This window comes from Alligator sinensis, unplaced genomic scaffold (assembly GCF_000455745.1).
Source record: "Alligator sinensis unplaced genomic scaffold, ASM45574v1 scaffold1112_1, whole genome shotgun sequence".
NCBI classification, from domain to species: Eukaryota; Metazoa; Chordata; order Crocodylia; family Alligatoridae; genus Alligator; species Alligator sinensis.
In genome coordinates, this window is record NW_005842327.1 from 1082565 (window position 1) to 1100787 (window position 18223).

At 40.3% G+C, this 18223-nt stretch overlaps 1 protein-coding gene across 3 annotated transcripts in view; it reads right to left on the reverse strand.

Moving 5' to 3' along the window:
- SP4 (Sp4 transcription factor) overlaps positions 1–18223 on the reverse strand; it is a 38733-nt gene that overhangs the window by 20029 nt on the left and 481 nt on the right. The window contains exons 1-3 of one of the 3 annotated variants that reach the window (XM_006028588.3): positions 18168–18223; positions 17418–17521; positions 15398–16955 (exon numbers count right to left, since the gene is read on the reverse strand). In XM_006028588.3, coding sequence (XP_006028650.1) covers positions 15398–16955; positions 17418–17521; positions 18168–18174 — 1669 coding nt within the window. In that variant the 5' untranslated portion in view covers positions 18175–18223. Of the gene's footprint in view, positions 1–15397; positions 16956–17417; positions 17522–17639; positions 17925–18167 lie in introns of those variants that run through there. The other 2 variants (XM_006028589.3, XM_006028590.3) reach the window with 2 other exon arrangements.

Here is an 18223-nt window from a genome sequence, read left to right on the forward strand (position 1 = left end):
GGGAAAAAAAAGAAAAGAGAAAAAAAAATCAAATGTGAACATGTTGGCCAGAAGGCAGGATAGGTATAAAAAAGAAAATGTAAGCTGTTTTAAAAAGTGTTTTTCAGTGAAAGTGCTAACTTCTTATCCCATTGTTCATGACCATAAAGTAACTTGAGCCACACACCTGTTCTCTCTCTCCTCTTAATGCAAATAGTTCTTCAAGGTATGGTTGCTGGAGATAAGTCAGGTAGATTGTAGACATTCTGCTTCTATCACTCCTCTTCCACCAGCCAAAATTCTATGCATACCTGACAACTTCAACCAATCAGCCAGCAGAATTCAAATTTGCATACCTTTACAAAAAGTGCTGATGGGTACCATCTGCTTGATATGGGTCCCCAACAGCATGGAGAGTAGATGACAGCTCCCCACCACTGGGCTGAGAGAAGAGATTGTGGTTGGCCTTAATAGCACAATACTCCTTTTCCTTCCACATCATTACTTTGCTGTATAATTTCCCTCACACAAGTAATTCTTAAGTGCTTTTATCTCGAAACTGATTCTGCATAAAAACATACTGTATGACTTATCTTTTCTTCCTATATGGCAAACAGAACAGGTGAGGGATAGGAGGAAAGACTAAGACACTAACCGCCCTAGTTTTATAAAATGAACGATTTATTCTTGTTGCAAGCGCTGAGGAATTGGGTGCCTAACAATACACTGTATTTTCTCAAATGCAACATGTGCCAGAATATTAATACAAAACTTGGTTTTCAAAGGCAAAATGAAGGGAAAAAAAAAGGATTTTTCCTTTGGAGTAACAGCAGGTAGGGATCTGAACTTTATACATATAATTGCATACACACACGCACACACACACACACACACAATGAGCCCATTACCACTATACATATATATACACATATACCCCACCCCTTGATAATTGTAGAGGAACTCTTCTATTCTTAGATGTAATATATATATATATATATATATATATTAGTGGTAATGGGCCCATTGTTGGGTGGCAAAGTTCTCCTGGCCACTGCTCAGGCCCCACTTTTACCCCCTCTGGCCTCTCAGGGTCCCCACCCAGTTGTCCCAACTGCCACACTTTGATGCTACAAATTAGGAGATGCTGCCCCCAAAGGTCAAAAGGGGTTTTGGATGGTAGGCCCCCAGACCTTGTCCCACTTTACTCTGGCTGGGCACATTGGCCTGGGGTCCACTGTCCTAGGACCACAAGCTCCTGAGTCCCAGCTCTGACTATGCCCTTGTGGCTCTGGGTCCCTGTTCTGGGCCTCGAGGGTTCTGGGCTCCTGGTCTCACCCTCATGCGTTCTGTGCTGGCACTCCAGTCTTTGCTGTGCCTCAGCCCTCAACAGGCTACGGGCTTGCACTCTCAATCCCTGCTAGTCTTTCACCGAAGTCCTTCTGCCAACAGTAGGGCCTAGGGTCTGGGATGACCCCAGGCACACTGCTCAGTGGCCTGCTCCATCCCTACAGACACAAACTGGTCCTCTGGTGTAATCAAAAACCAAAGCTTGAGTGTCCCCTCCAAACCCAAAGCTTTGCCTCCCAGGGTTTAATTTTGCCCTGCAGAAACCTTTGCCTTAAGGGCCCCAAATACTTATCCGTTTTTGGTTCAGGATGAAGGGCTTCCTTAGCCCCCCGTACAACTCAAAGTCCTTCATCTGGGTCACCTGGCCTGGCTCCTTCCTGGAGCTCTGCCCTTTGCAGCTCCTAAGACCAGGGTGCCACTCTGGCTTGGAGCTTGTGCTTGTAAGTCCCTTGCTGGGTCACCTCCACCTCCCACTTCCCAGCCTGTCAGTCACTACCTGCACCTGGGATAGGCTGCCATTTTGCTTCAGGGCCTCTCCTGTTACCTAGTCCCATGGATTGCAGGGGGAAGCAGTTACCCCTGGGCTCCCTCTCATCTTTAGTATTGGGGTAGGGGGCCTGTAACAATAGTACGTAGGAGATCCAAACCATTCTGTTTCACCCAGAGGAGAGAGAAGGGCAGACAGTCAGTCAGACAGAAAATTCACATGGCTCTTTCAGTCTGTGAGCTCCAAGACTGGATATTTGCTCACGTGTGTGCCTAGTGGTTAAATATCCTCTCTCATTTTCATCATGCAAGATGCTTCCATGACAAGTGGGGCAAGGAAACATCGAAGACTTATCTTGTTTCTTGACATCTTCAGTCGCAACTTACTGGGATCCCAAAAAACTGCATCATAAGTATTGCTTTGTAATGAATGTCAGTCACACATACAACCTATTTTCAAAGAAAGATGCAAAAATGTCTTCACCTAATCAAAGAAAGCAGTAAGTTCAATTCATGTTACAGGCAGGACTTGTAGCAAGCCCTCACATCAACACTCATTACTCTATAAAGCCCCTGTATGCAGTTAAACTTAGCCAAAAAACCCAACCCCCCAAATCATTCAGGTCAGATTTTTCTATACTTGCTTCGCTTTGGTTTATAATTGGCCTAATTACCTAGATCTCTCAGATACACCATGCATGATTTTTTAATGCAATAGTTAAAGATAGTTAAAGAATGTTCCGAAAAATGACAGCCAGTGGTTCCACTGAAGGAACAGAGCCTCTTGGGGAACTCTACATGCACTACATTGGTAGTAACATCAAGAGCTAAGACAGCACTGTCAGGAATGAAGCAATGAAAGACAGATCTTTCCTCTAGCCCAAAGGGCAAACCTCTTCTTTTCAAAGAATAAAGATTTCTCATGGAAGGTATGTTTTCTGAACTTCTTCAGAACAAACAAACACAGTGTAAGCTGCTCAATAGCCACCTAAAACCAATACCTAGAAATTTCTGGTTGAGAGGTAGAATATAGCGATGAAAAGAGGAAACAGCACATCTGTAACTATAAGCAAGGTATAACAAGCGACTCATCTTATACAACCTATATCTTGGCATGGCCCTGCTTGATTCTGTGCAAAATCCTGGAAACAACAAGATTCACACAAACTGCACACACCTTGCTATTCTGCAGCAGAGCTGATTGCAATTGGTACAGTGCAATGTAACAAGCAGACCATTTTACTCCAAAGACTATTTGTTCTGGGCATGGATTTTTCTGCAAGGATAGTCTATCAGGCTTCTCCATTTCTCTGGGAGATAGAAAGATGTAGGCAAGATGTAACACACATACAACAGACCCCAACTGATTGACAAGACATGATCTACTGACCTGTGAAGGCAGGTGGCTCTTTTATCAAACGAGTATACTGCAGGTCAGATGGATTTTTCTTAGTTTAAGAAAATGTATATGGAGACTGCAAACCTTTGAAAATAAAATCAATCTCTTAACACTTTTGCCTGTAATAGCAGAGAACTAGAATCAGTTACCAGGAAATCCATTTCCAGTCTGTTTCCCTGTGTACTGACACAAAATTACTTCTCACACTGATTCTGGAGCATTTATCACCAGCAGTAAAAACTGTAAAGTCTAAAGGGAATTAACATTCTAAATCATCCCTGTAGTCATCCTGATTTGAGTATGACCAGAAATGCAACATACCTTTGTGCATGAGGCTAGATGCAATAGTTTGAGGAAAAAATTTGAGTAGCTGTCTCAAGATTCGAGTGGAGCTGAAAGTATAGTTTTGAGTGGAGTCTGGCATCTGTCCTATGGGAGACAGATCACTGCTGTCAATTTAGATTCTAGGACTGTTCCTCTGGCACAGTACTTACATCAGAGAAAGTAAGCTTTGAAGGCAACTCTTGGGATCAAAGGGATAAGTCACCAGACTACCCACTGTTCCGACTGTACACTTCAGAATGCAAGTAGCCATATATTTTTTATTTGAAAGTAATCGTGTAAGTTTAAGTCTTAGGAAGTAATTTCATTAAAAATCTGCTATCAGAACAGTCAACTGAAACAGCTTTATCCCTGTCACTTCACTTTAACGGCATGGACATGAGAGATACACGCTAAGTAAAGTAGTCAAGGTGTTAACCTAAATATTAAGGGCACAACTATTCGGAAAATAATGATATTCTCTGAAAAAATTGGAAGTGCCACCTCCTCTCCTACCAAGATTTCAAGTACAAACCATTCCCTCCCCGCACCCCACCTCCAAAATATCCATATACAAGAGAAGGCTTTTTACATAAATTTTGCCCCTCTGCCCACCCCACCAAAACATTTGACAGTTCTAGATAAAGTGGAAACACCTCCTCCAAGAGAAAGATCTCCCCTGCAAGAGAAATGCTCTCACAAGAATGGGTACCTGTATGCTCCCAGTCATTTGGCCACCTGAGGATACAGACATTCTACACAAGCTGGAGCTTCTGTACTGCTTCCACCCTCCGTTTCAGAACCGGGGAATTACAAATCAACATGACTAGATGTAAAAACAGAGCAACTGTGACCAATTCCTGGTCTAAGAAATAAGAAAAAAGAGTCTCTAGGGAAGCTGGTGGCAGAAAAAGATGTGTTAACCATTGATACGATAAGATTATCAGAGCTCAGTGTTGAGCTGAACAAAACACAAAATTCTGTCTACAGTTGAAGGTGATGTAGATGTCTTCAAATGGAAGGGAAGCCAATTGTCAGAAATGGCTCTCTTTACCAGAGTAGCTTTAGTCTTGAGACTGGTGTTCTCTAGCCAGATACTGCACATTTGTGGGCAAATCTGTCATCTTACCATGGTTGGCTGGGTCTCTGGAAAGCAAATTTACTATTGCATACTAATGTTGGATTGCTGGCAACAGAAATCATGTCTCATTCTTGAGTTCTCTTGAAGAGGCCTAAGGACAAGAAACACTACCTTTCTACTGTAGGACATCAGAGGATACTGAACCTCAACCCTTTATCATATTTTGGGTCCCTCTGAAGAGGAAATTATGGGTTCTGTATAATCTTTTTCAGGCAACATGTAGGCAAATCATCATCTCACAGTTAAACTGGGTGAAAGCTGCTGAGAGGATAGACACTGTAAACATGAGTTACTGAAGTCTTTTTTGTGATGCTTATTGCCATGTAGCACTCTCAAGAGCAGTGCAGCAACAAACTTTTGTTTTGGATGTGGCTTGTAACATTTTAGAAAGTGACCTAAATGTAGAGAATTTAAAGATAACATGCTTTTAGATTTAAAACAGTAAATACTTTAGAAATAAGTTAGATGCCCTCAACTATTAGAGAGAGAATATGCTCAGGAAAGGAGAACACCATGAAAATTAGGACAGTCTCAGATTTGTTTACTTTTGGCACTTTCTGCATTGTAATCTTTCTGCACTGTATTGGTGACAATTTGTCTCCTACTGGAAAAGAAAAATCTTAATTGGAGAAAAATGACAAGATTTTATGAAGCAATTTTTACATTCAAACGTATTAAGTGACCAGCATCAACCAAAGATTTTTAAATATTTTGATAAATAACTTAAAAAAGGAAAATCTTTCTTTTTTCTGGAGATCTAGTGAAAAGTTTCTCAGAAATCAAGGGTAAGTGCGCATAGGAGGTTAAAAATCATCATCAACATTTTCTTCAATTTTCTGAAAACCTTGCTTCAAAGGTATACAGTCACCTTGGCCAGTTTTGTTGCAGTACACAGTCAAGATGCAAGTTTGTTGATGTTCCCACTTTATCATTTCATTATGAAGAATAACACTAGCCTCTTTCAGCACTTCTGCCATGGAGAGGAAACAAAGATAACTTCAGTATGCTGGTAAATTTTGCAAGCATTTGTCAAAGTCTTCAAAGGCTGAAATAAAAATGCTCTTTCATTTAGTCCAATTGAGGTGTTTTCTTGTATTTCCTTCATGTAGAATCTGGACATGACTTTTTCTTGGGATATTGTCCCGAAGCAAATCTGTTTTTTCTGTATGTTTGTATGCATCAATAAACACACCTAAGAATCCTAAGAACCTACCCAAGAACATACCCCAAAATCTCAAATTTTCCACTATTTAGTAACAGAGCTTCTGGGCCCAAACACCCAAGATGTTTTTGTAGAAATGTTCTTAAATACCTTCCTCTACAAGCTTTTAAGTGGCCAAAATTCAATGTCTTACACTTTAATTTCTCTGCCTTATGCTTTGCATTAACAACATGTGCTGCACCATATCTCTATTGTAAAGTTTATTTTATGGCAAGAACAGAGTTACTATATGGCCACATGCAGTCTTTGGGAAAAAAGTGTAGTTTTGAGCAGTGAATAACAGGTTAGATATTTCAGCTTGTCATTGTCAGGAAGAGGGTAAAATTGTTAAGGATTTTAGTGAGTCTCCCTTTGCAAAAGTAACTCTCTCTTCTATTCCTGAGAACACTCTCCCTCAAAACAAGGTTTGGAATACTTAAATTGATCTAGCTAACCAAAGCAAGGTTAGGAAGCATATGGTAAATAGTGTAGATAGCAATGTGTTTCAATTTTTCCCCAACACTTGTTCATCTGGACAGAACAAGCACCCCTCTCTAAAAAAACAAAACAAACAAACCTCTTGTTCTGTTTGCAGTATTATGAAAAAGCTTTAAAAATTCACATCCAGATAGCATATCCCAACTCAACAGATCTGAGATGGCATCATGCTGTTCAGCACTACCATCTTTGCTAAGCAAAGCTACAAGCACAGTGAGGATATATCTGTCTTGGCTGTATCAATCACAGACAAATCATAAGCTATTTTACATAGATTTACGGTAATTCAAACATCTTTATTGGAATATTAAATTTACTACCGACATCTGTGCTTGACCCCAAGCAGAGTTCTTAAAAGCTTCCTCAGAAATTTCTAGTAGTGACAAAATCCAAAGTCTTACACTTTTAGATTTAATTTTCTCTCTCATACTTTTGTAGTTGCATTAATAATGTGGCCTGCATCTTCTCCCTTCAAGGAATAAACTAGCAGTTTTAATCTGCTTCCAAATTAAGAGAGTATTTTTTCTTCTTGCAATGCATCTGTATCCATCCACCATTTCCCTTACTTTTTTCCTCTATCAGACAGTAGGCCACTTGAAAACAAACTTAACATTGTCTAGCAAGCAAAACTAAATTTATGAGAAGTGGAGTATTTCATAATAGAAACACTTATGTAGAACAGTCCACTTTAATACTGCAAAAATACTTCTCAATTTAGAAAGTGACACTGTATCCCTTTTTAAAGCACTGTTTAAAATAGCATACATTATGACCATCAACAAAACTGATCCTCTAGGACAAAAAGGAAGCCATAGACTATCTATCATAAAGTAATGACTGGACTGTATGTCCTCTCCTCCCCCGAGGAAAGAGGACTCTCTTTATTGGAAGGGAATAAAGAAATGACAGAGGAAATTTTCTAAGTAGTTTAATTCCATTTAAATCATCTCACGTACACACTACATCAGCGGATGTCCTATGCTTTCACTGAAAGCCACTGCCATTTTCTTGTGAAGAAAAAACACCTCAATTTTTCACTACCGCCAGTACTCGTATTTAATATTCTTCCTTAGTTCCCCCATCTGTTGGAATCAGATTATAACATGACCTTGGCTCTCCTAAATAAAAAAGTAAAGTTCTAGTTGGATGACCGAAGAGAAAAGCATGAAAATGAAGTATATCTGCAAAGTCCAGAAATCAGAACAAAAATAAAGAGAACTCAGTTATTTTTCCAAGTTTCATGAATTTAAAGACAGTGTAATTATTATTATTATTTTTTTTTAAATATCTGGCACTTGCAATACTGCTTTTGTCCTGAAGTCTTGTGGGTTGCCCCTATTGTTGGTGGTTTGATCAGAATGCTCATCCTAGAAGAGCTCAGGACCCATCTGGCTCCTGCCATGACCCCTTCCCTCTCCCCAAATGCACTTTCATCTCTAGTCAAATTTATTTGATCATGTCTACCCTACAGGGTTTTCTTCCTGCATTATACAAAACACTGGAACATCTGATTTTCAGGACAGGAGTAACGCATGGTTCTTTTAAACTATCTGCACTACAATCTGTAAGTAAAAGCATCCCTACAAACACAATGTCTTCAAGATGATATTTCACAAAAAAAACCCCCAAATTAAAGGGGGAAGTAGGAGAGCTTCAAGTATTTCAGCTCCATATCAAATCCATGCCATCTAAGGTTTCTTTCTTTTTTGGTTTCTCCTTATATTTATACTTCTCATTATACTTCCAAGCTGAATGATTTATTTTTAGAGCTTCAGTAAATTTCTTAGTACCATACTGTTCTGATTGAAGGCCAACATCTTTCTCTCTGAAACAACCTTTAATTACAACCGACTTACATGTAGGGTCAACCTGCAATACTACCATACTGTTTCAGTTATATGGAGCAGGTGACCACATGCAGCTGCTTTAAAGACCATAATGGTTGATCCTTAAGGATACTGTACAGGACCATCAGCTCTACCACCACCGTGACAGCGTAGGTCCTTCGGGGAAATCTTACCTGAACTGTGCTTTCCCTGTGCCCTGTCCAGGTTCCTTAGGTCAAGCTGTCTGTGTAGCCGACGAAACAAGAATAATTTCTCCAAGAATTCAGCCTGAAAGCGTGGAATCATCCTGCAAGGAGGTCCTGCATATAACTGTAATATGTAACTGCTTTAAATGTAACTTGTAAACCTAAAGTTAGTTATCCTGCAGTATTCTCACCAGTCACATAAAGATTGGCTAACATCTGATTTTATGTAAAAAGACAGACCCCAGCATTAGTGGAATGAAGAAAAAGTATATCAAATCCTTTCAGTGAGAAAAAAACTGAAATCAATCTAATAGAATCAAACAGATGTAGTTAACCATTTATAATATGAACAAAATCTCAAAAAGAGGCTGACCAAACAAATGGGTCAGTTGAAGGAGGGGTCCAGACATCATCTGGCCCTGCACAGCTTCCAGAGAGGCCAAACATTTGGCAGCGAGACAAGCCAAGGTGGCATTAACAGCTGCAGCTTCCCGAGCTGACACAGCAACTCAGAGAGCCACGGGGGTCAGAGGTAGGCCAGTGCTAGGACCCGGCTATTACCACTCCACTCTCACCACCATTATTTCCTCTGCAGAGCAGCACTGGTGAATTCTTTGGCTGCTGCATGGCATAGCACCAAAGATCCCTGCTACCAAGGCCTCCCAGCTCTGGATCCAAACACCTAGGCTATAAGTTGCAGACCCTAACTTAAATAGATCCTCATTGCAAAGGCTTTATTATTTTGCTAGGGTGGGGAAAAAACCCCTACAGGTGTTATCACTGGGAACAATCCTTTCTTCTAGAGAAAGACAGCTGAGAATTAGTTTAATATCTTTCAAATACAGATTTGAAAAAAAAAAGTGAGCTGCCAATCTAGTGCTTTTTGCAGTGATGTCAGAACCAGATAGGTTTACAAAAGCTTCGGTGGTAGTGCTAGCCTACCGATGCAAAATGGGAGCTCATGGATTAGCTGAGTATTTTAGTCAAGTAACCAACCCATATCACCAGTTAAGTGCTTAAGTCATGAAGCAAAACTACCTAAAGAGCAAACAAGAATACAGAAAAATATGTCTAAACAAAGTTCTCTCTCCTTGATACTTTGTATATGACATAAGACTGCTTAAGCTTACGACTCCTATAGCAATGGATTCTGAATGTTATGGGCATCACTGAACATCCCTGTTAGTCATCTTGAAGATCCTGTAGTCTCAGTAGTCCTAGGCCCAATGGCCTGTTCTGACTTGATGGCAAAGCAAAAAGAAACTTAGTTGGAATTCCCAATTCATTTAAAACATGGTTTCTCTGCAGCTACCTCTTAAGCTTAAGGTCTTCAGGTGGACTCTTTGAATTTGCCACTACACAAGCACCATGCAAACCTGTGACAGGGTCTAAATAAAATATAACCAGCATTTCCAGAAACAATTGTATGAATTGTCTAAAACAAGTGTTTTGTGGAAGCAGTCCTGAATGCACATTTTGAATTTGAAAACCCTCAATTCAAATGGACTTATAGTAGTCTATAAAACTGAGTTTTATAAAAAATTATATTAGGTTTGAGACCTCACCACACACACAACCAGAATAATTATTTCAAGAAGTGGGGAAGGAACATACATAAAACCTAGTTCAGGAGACCAATTTAAGCCATCAATCATGAAGCCACACCTCTTAGATCTCTAGTGCATACTTTAGCAACCTTGGCAGCAGCATAACATTGGGCACTGCTGTCCTTCTGTTTTACCTGTGGTAGGTTAGGGTGTTATATCCTGTATTGTATTAGGGTTAACTGTATAGTTTTTCTAATAGATTAGACAACATATTTGTATAAAATGGTTTGCATAGGGATGGTCCTGCCTCATAGACAGGGATAACAACATACAGAGGTCCCTTACAGCACTACAGTAGTTCAAATGCATTCACTACAATTCTTCGGAACACATTCGAACTACTATAATTTTCCAGTGAATTCTGCCCAATAACCAAGTTGAAAAGACATCTACTTCTACCTTCCAAAGTAATACCTTTGAATGAGTTCAAAAGAGACCTCTTTCAAAAAGTTAATTTAGCGGCTACCTGCACATTTCATTAACAAATTTAAGTTAGGTCATGTTTTTTCACTTTGTATTCATCAAGCATGACACCTTTACTTTTCTCAATGCAAACATGAAAAATACATAACTAAATTAATAGAAGTAAATGTAAAAGCAGCCCCACATGTTGCTCAACATAGTTCAGTATCTTACAGACAAAGACTCTGAGTACTTCAGAACAAACTGATCACTAGGACTTAAAAGTTTCTCCCATACAAAGCCAGGCTTATAGAGCCGATTACTTCAGCCAAAAAAAGAGGAAGCAAGTAAGCTTCAAGCTCTATTGGCTGACCAATATTATTAAATATTCATAGATCAAGACTATTCTATGGATATACTGTAAATGCCGTCCAAAGCTAAGAAATTCCACAATAAATCAAATACCATCCCAATGATACCCTTCTCCACAAGATTTTTTATACGAACAGGTTCTTTGGCTTTTATCTGGAAAAAAAGAGGCAGGAAGTCAGTCAACAAGATTTTAGTTTCACTTTAACATTAACAGTGTATGAACAAAGTTGCTCAGAAGAGAATGATCTACAAACTGACTGACTGTATCCTTTACATTATAGTCCAAAAGCAGCATCACAAGCTGTATGTGGTACAAAAATCAGTATTCTAGGGCAGTTTTCAAACTGGATGATGTTTTCTACACATTCATTAAATGACTGCTGTTTAGAAATAGCTTCAAGACAAGTTTTGCAATACCAATCATCAAGGTGCTTACTCAAACCTGCAGTGTATAAACTGTATTGCCATCCTATTAACTACTAATATAGGGTGGCATTTTTCTTCTGATGCAATGCATATTTTTCCTATGCAAAAATGCCTCTAAAAGCCACTGTTAATCTAGCACTGAGATATTACACACATGCACTTCAAGTACTCAAGAAAGGGCAACATAAAAGCGCAGAATCTCAATTCCTTCCACATAAATATGGCTTTAAATTTAGGACTTATGACATGAAACAGACCAACTGAAATTTTAATGAACCATAGATATATTATACCTACTATATGAAATATTGACCATCTGTGCAGTAGTGAATTTATGGCAGTTCAAAAGCTGAGAAATACAGAGTCTAACTGAATGCCTTTCATCTGTGTCAATATAGAAAAATAAGTGTTACTCTTATTTGTATTACACTGGAGGCCATATATCCAAACAAAAACTATACAACAGTTACAGCTGTGAGAGACTAAACAAACAGAAAAGGATGGTTTCTGTCTGAATGACCTTAGTCCAAATGTCTTCCAATTCCTAATTTCAATTGTACTTACTTTGGTAATTAAGAAATTTGGATTAAAAAAGAAAGCTCAATGTACTGGTATTAACACTGCCAACTGCATTTTAGAATAGCAGCACTGTTTCATGTAACAGATCAATTAAAGCTGATATAACCTATCCATACTCCACTCCTAGGCAGTCCTTCCTTGGCATCACTAGGGAGTGCAGATGCGATAGCGTATTTTGAAAAGCGATGAGTTTCAAACATAACAAGAGTGACTTCTGGAATATAGACTGAATTAATATGTTGGGTCTGGTCTCTGATCCTAAGTACTCGTGAAAATCAATTTTTATTGGTCTACTAGAAGAGCGCCATAGTTCTTGGACTTATAGTTGGTGAGAGAGTCCATAGAAGATCCTGTGGTCCTTGTTCCAACACCCAACCCCTCCTCCCTACCACAACACGTATTACAGACTTCAAGAACAACATCTGTGTGTCTTTAAGCACTCAGGATGACTAAACTACAGGGATCTTTTCAGCAAATTCCACACTTTACGCCACAATCTGATTGTGGCCTTCAAATTCAGCAGTTAGCTAAAGAAGCTTTCGATAATATATAAGTGCGTCTGACCTTTTCCAGTCTGCTTGAAAACCCATCACAAGATGCCACAACCTCAATTCTCTGGTTACCAGAGCAACCCCCATGATGTCATCTGTTCAAGCATCCCAGGGCTTCAGGTTAACAACAATACTAGGACAGACAGCTTCTCAACCAGTGTAAGGCTTGGGTAAAACTTAATTGCATTGCTCATATCAAAACTGCATGTTTCAGGTCTTTGGAACTCCAGTAAATTTAGAGACTTACTTACAACAAGAAAGTGAAATAATACTAATAAATACAATTTACAAACTTGGTCTATTAACAGAATAATGGAATAAATGCTAGGTTATGTATTGTCATTTAGTAAAGCTGACATACACATATATATATATATAACGGTTAACAGGCTAATAAACTGTACATTAATACTTCCTTAAATAGACAATTAGACAGGGCCATAGGCCAGAACAGAACTTAGTGCAAAATGTTATGGTGTTGCTGTCCATCTGAAAACAAACTCTAAAAGAAAAGCAATTCTATGTTCCTGGATCTATAACAATGGAATACAGATATTTAGAATGATTCAATTCTACTGCCTAGATTTTGCTAGATTATTTGAATTGATTTCAGAAACACCAAAATTTAGTAAAAGGTAAACAACATCTAAACTACACTTACGATTTAAAAAATTGTAATTACATGATTACATGGACCATCCTACTCCAATATCAAATTTGTAGTAACTGAAATATATTATCAGTGTGTAATGATAATACATAATGCTAGGAAAAAAATAACTTATGAAACAGGACAGACTCCAGGGTACAGGGAAACAGGGTAAAATCCTTATCAAGTCAGAAAACCTCAATTTAATTTCTATATATGATAACAAATCATAGTAAAATTAGCAGACTAAGAAATCTCCTAACAAACAGTAATCTTAAAACATTCAGATTTTCACCATCAACGCAGAAGTAGATTCAAAATTAACTCCTCCAGAAATGAATATGCTACTGAAGAAATAAATATAAGTAGATACTCAGAGCATAAGAGACTTAAATAAACTTTTACCACCCTTCATAAGGCTCAGGCTATAAGGGTTGCTGGCAATTTCACTGCAGCAGCAGCAAGGTGGCCAAGCTTTCTGGTGTGGATGCAGTTCTGCCAGCAGAAGTTTTTCTGTCATTAGAACTACACCAGCTATCCCAGATACCATAACCTGCTTTTTGCTGGCAGGACTGGATCCACATTGCCAGCACAGCAGCATCAAGCCACGGAGTGCAATCTTTTCATACCCTTAGTTGATAAAGCTCTGTAGTACAACTCTGAAAAATAGACAAGGTTAAGCCAGTGTGGCATTTTATGTGGCAATGTTTCCGGCAGAAAGGACAAGCAGCCAGAGTCTTGATCTGCTTTACAGCCTGCCATTATTTTTTCCTTTTATAGCCTAGGAGAGAGAGAGAGCGCACAAGAGTAAGAGAAACTGGTAAGGTCACATGTAGTTGCATGGGCAAAAGAAAAGGACTTAGAATATTACCCTTTTAGTCAAATTCCTATCTATGCTACATAGGCGAATGAAACTGTTAGGGAGAACAAGTAGAAGTCTTCCCCCTCCCCCCATACTAGAATACCACCAACAGGAGTCTCATGTCACAGTAACTTCTTCAGGTGCAGTCACTGAACTCCTCTACCACAAGAGACTAACTATTCCAGCTGTTACAATAGACTATACAGCCCATCTCCAGATAGCATTATTATTTGTGATTATCAAACAATTTAAAAGCAAAGGTTAAGATTTCAACTTTGCCTACTGAGACTAGACACCACAGGCAGCCAATCACTACTTTTTTTGCAAGACAGACATTAATATGCCACAAAAATATACAGATAAAGTTATTCATCATAAACTAGTTATTAAAGTTATAATAGAGTAGTGTTCAACTTCTCCGGCTCCATAGGACAGATGACTGATGCAGGACCAGTCAGCCAGCAAAACTCTGCATGTTGTATCCGGCGAATTGTGTTTAGAACTTGGGAGGGTTTGCCAATGTAGTTAACAACTACCGTGGCAGAGTAGACACAAATCTACACTGAAAATTTTTCTATTTTCTACCACCAAGTAAGTAAACAGAAGCTCCAACTTAGGCCTTTTCTTAAAAAATGATAAAATATTGTGTCAGAAGTTAAACATTTAAGTTACGTTTCTTACATAGCGTGAAGGTGTGGGGTTCCAAAGATACTGCAGGACTTTAAAAATATTTATTCAAAGTTCTTATTTACCATCAAAGGTCCTTAAACAGTTCTTCCCAAACCTTCAAAAAAGCACTGCTGAATTCTTACATGGTAAGTCATCCATTCTATTAGTAGATACTGAACCACAGTCGAGGTATTTTTAAACAAAGCAGGTGAATAATGCTTATTCATGCAAACAGATTCAAAGTACCATATTTTATATGACATTTGTGAAACCTTAACTGCAGGAAGAGCAGCTCACAGAAGTAGCAAGTAAGCCAAATTTAATAAGAGACACAAAAAAAAAAAAAAAAAAAAAAAATCACATACAACTGCTATTGAAGAATACAGACCACAACAGAAGATCAATTTAGTTTGCTTGCTGTTTCCTCACCCGACCCAATCAAGAGCAGTAACTAGTAATTTTCAGTACAAGAAAGTTCAGTGCTTTCCAACAGGATAAACTGAAGATGGTTTTGGTAGTTGGTGAAGCTCCTACTAGAGTCTTCACACACCAAAGAATGTCCCCTCCCCCTGTAACAAACAAGCAATACCTTTAGAAAACAGTCAGTAAATGGTCCCTTTTTCCTAGCATACTAACATATTTCAATTTCAACTTCAAATGACACAAACGCTGAAATTAATTTATTAAGCTCCATATTTAAAAAAGGTTACAAACAGGAACCTGGATATACCCATCACCAAACCATTATGAAAATTCATTCATTTTTATTTCTTTATAATGATCTGACAATTCTTAAATTTAGAAAAGCTGGCAAAAGCTTCCTTGCCCCCATACTGTTAAAATAAATGTATGAAAGTTGTGCCGCGGGGCACTCACCTGCAACACTGGTTATGGTAACAGGAACTCCTTGAACTTGAACACCTGCTGCACTCAAGTTGGCAACACTTACTGTCTGAAGGTTAGGCACTGAAGCAAGCTGCGCAGCGTTCAGTGTGATTGGAGTACCAGCAACAGCCACTGGGGCAATTTGGGCAATAGTTGTGCCACCACTTGAAGACACTGGGGTAATGGTTAATTGTTGGGGTAACCCAGCATTTTGAACTTGCAAATTTGAAAGGCTTTGTAGATTCTGAACCTGCACAGTTTGCCAGCTGATTTGCCCTGATGGTGTTAAAGTTGGAGCCCTGATGAGCACCTGAGTAGGACTCACTGCTTGCAACTGAACATTTTGCAAAGGCTGCTGTTGGATGGTCTGAATAGTTTGCCCTGACTGGAGCTGAAATGACTGAGGTGAAATGGCCTGAATAATCTGCTGCTGAGGCTGTTGGATCTGTATTTGTTGCAGAATAGGCTGACCTACAATTTGCACCTGCTGAAGTGAACTTGACTGATCCTGCACATTCTGTAGTCCATTAGGCTGAAGCTGACTCGAGCTCTGGGCTTCAGACTCAGTAGCAGTTGTTTGAGGTTCTTCAGTGGTATGTTCAGAGCTGCTGCCTGTGGTGCTTGAGAACTGGCCTGTTTCTACAGAGCTTACTAAAGTGTCACTGCTAGTCAGAGATGTTGAGGCAGTGGTTGTAGAGGTGGAAGAGGAGGAAGGTGATTCTGGCATAGTACTAGCAGAGGCAGTAGTAACAGGTGTAGTAGATACCAACTGATTTCCATTGGAAACCCCACTCTCAGTAGGCTGTCCAACCTGTCCAGAACTTCCCCCAGCAGCCACATTGTTTATCACAGGCAATGCTAGAGTTACTCCTCCAATGTTTATAGGCAAGGTTGTTACAACTTGTGCCTGAGTACCAGGGATAGTCTGCAGCTGCAGTGGTATAGAAACACCAGGCCTAATTTGGACTGGAACCGTCTGATTTGCTAGGTTTTGAGCAATAACATTCCCTGAAGCTGTCCTATTTGCAGCTGACAGAAGAGCTTGATTATTCCCTGCGGGGATGAGTTGAATTTGACCCTGTAAATCTTGCAGATTTGTAGCATTAGCAGGATTGACTTGAATTTGTTGACTTTCTGTTGTCTGAATCTGTGGGATCACTTGGTACTGGACACTACCACTCGGATTCTGCACCTGAATAACTTGAAATTGTCCCGGGGTTGTTGAAGAATTGCCAGATTTAGTTTTTGAAGGAGACGTATTTCCATTGTTGCTACTGGTGGGACTTGGTGCGCTTGAAGTGACAGAAGATCCTTGCTGAGTAACATTATTTTCTTTTGAAGCAGAAGGAGCAGCAGCGACAAGCTGCCAAGCATTTCCAGCAAGCTGAGTTGTTACTAATTCTAACTGTTGTGGCTGATTTGGAAGCTGCACCAAACCTTGGCTTGAATCTATAATAATCTGCTGCTGTCCAGTTGCTTGATTCTCACCAGGTGTCCCTATTTTGCTGCAAGTGGCTGCTAGCAAAGCCAGAGGTGAAGGTTGAGAATCCTACCCACAAAGAGAGAAAATAGCAGCAGATTTAGATGAACTGTCAGAAATAACTTCAACTCATGCTCAACTACCCAAATTTACCAAGGAAGCACAAAAAAACCAAAAACATTCAAAGTGTTTTACTACACAGATCCTACACTACTGAATGGGGAAGTATATTCTTAACTCGTCACATGGGTTTTAAACACAAAGTCACTGATTGCCAATAAATTAGACTGCATACAAAATATTTCTTCCTCCATCCAGTCACTCCCTTACAAACTCCTCAATACAAAACAAGGAGCAGATCACTGTAAAATCCAGTAAAAAAACCAAGTCCACGCAGCAAAGCATTTCACCCACCCCAAAGAAAGATGCCCGGAGCAGGAAGCACAGCTTAACTGCACGTTACATTTGAAATGCGAGTAGAGCGTGGGGCACTTCCCCATTTGGGTGCAAGTGCGCGTGCACATGCATTACCTGCGAGCCTCCAGTTTTGCTTTTTTTATTATTGTTGTTGTTATTTTCTGGCTCCTCGGGAGATTTCTCTCCCTCCAAGGGCATAGTCTCCTCCTTCTTTTGATCTGCAAAAATACCAAGTGTCAAAGGTTAGTCATTCACCTTTGTTTGCCGATGAACAAACTTATCCTGCACCTCCTTTTGGGGGGGGAGACGAGGGAGGGTCAGTCCCCAGTATTTTACCTCTGGGTGAATGTGACAGCCTGAACCATCATGCTCAAAAAAACCGTGTCTGAAAAACGTGGTTTGAAACCCAACCCACTGGGGCTGGAGCGGTAACACCCAGAAAGGGGAGGGATGGTTTCCTTTCCCTCAGACAGCAGGGGAAAAAAAGGGAAAAAAAAATACAAAAAGACATACACACACACCACCCACAGCCCTCTTCCTGCCCCCTAAAGCATCCAGGGCCACTGAGTGGCCGTGGATGCTTTAGGGGGCCGGAGGAGGGCTGTGCATGGGAGGGAGGAAGCGGCACAGGGAGGGACGGAGGGAGGGATGCGCAGGGAGGGCGGGCGGGCGAAGGGGGAAAGGGGGAATGGAGGAGGAGGGACAGCACGGGCCGGGGCAGAAGAAGAAAGGGGCCCGGGGGAGGGAGGCCGGGAGGGGCGGGGGCAGAAGAAGAAGGGGGCCCGGGGGAGGGAGGCCGGGAGGGGCGGGCGGAGGCAGGCAGGGGAGGGCTCGGGGGAGGCCAGCAGGGAGGGGGTTACGTACCGCTCATCCCGCATTAATGCTCCGCGGAGGCGCCGCTCGCTCTGGGGGGGGGGGGA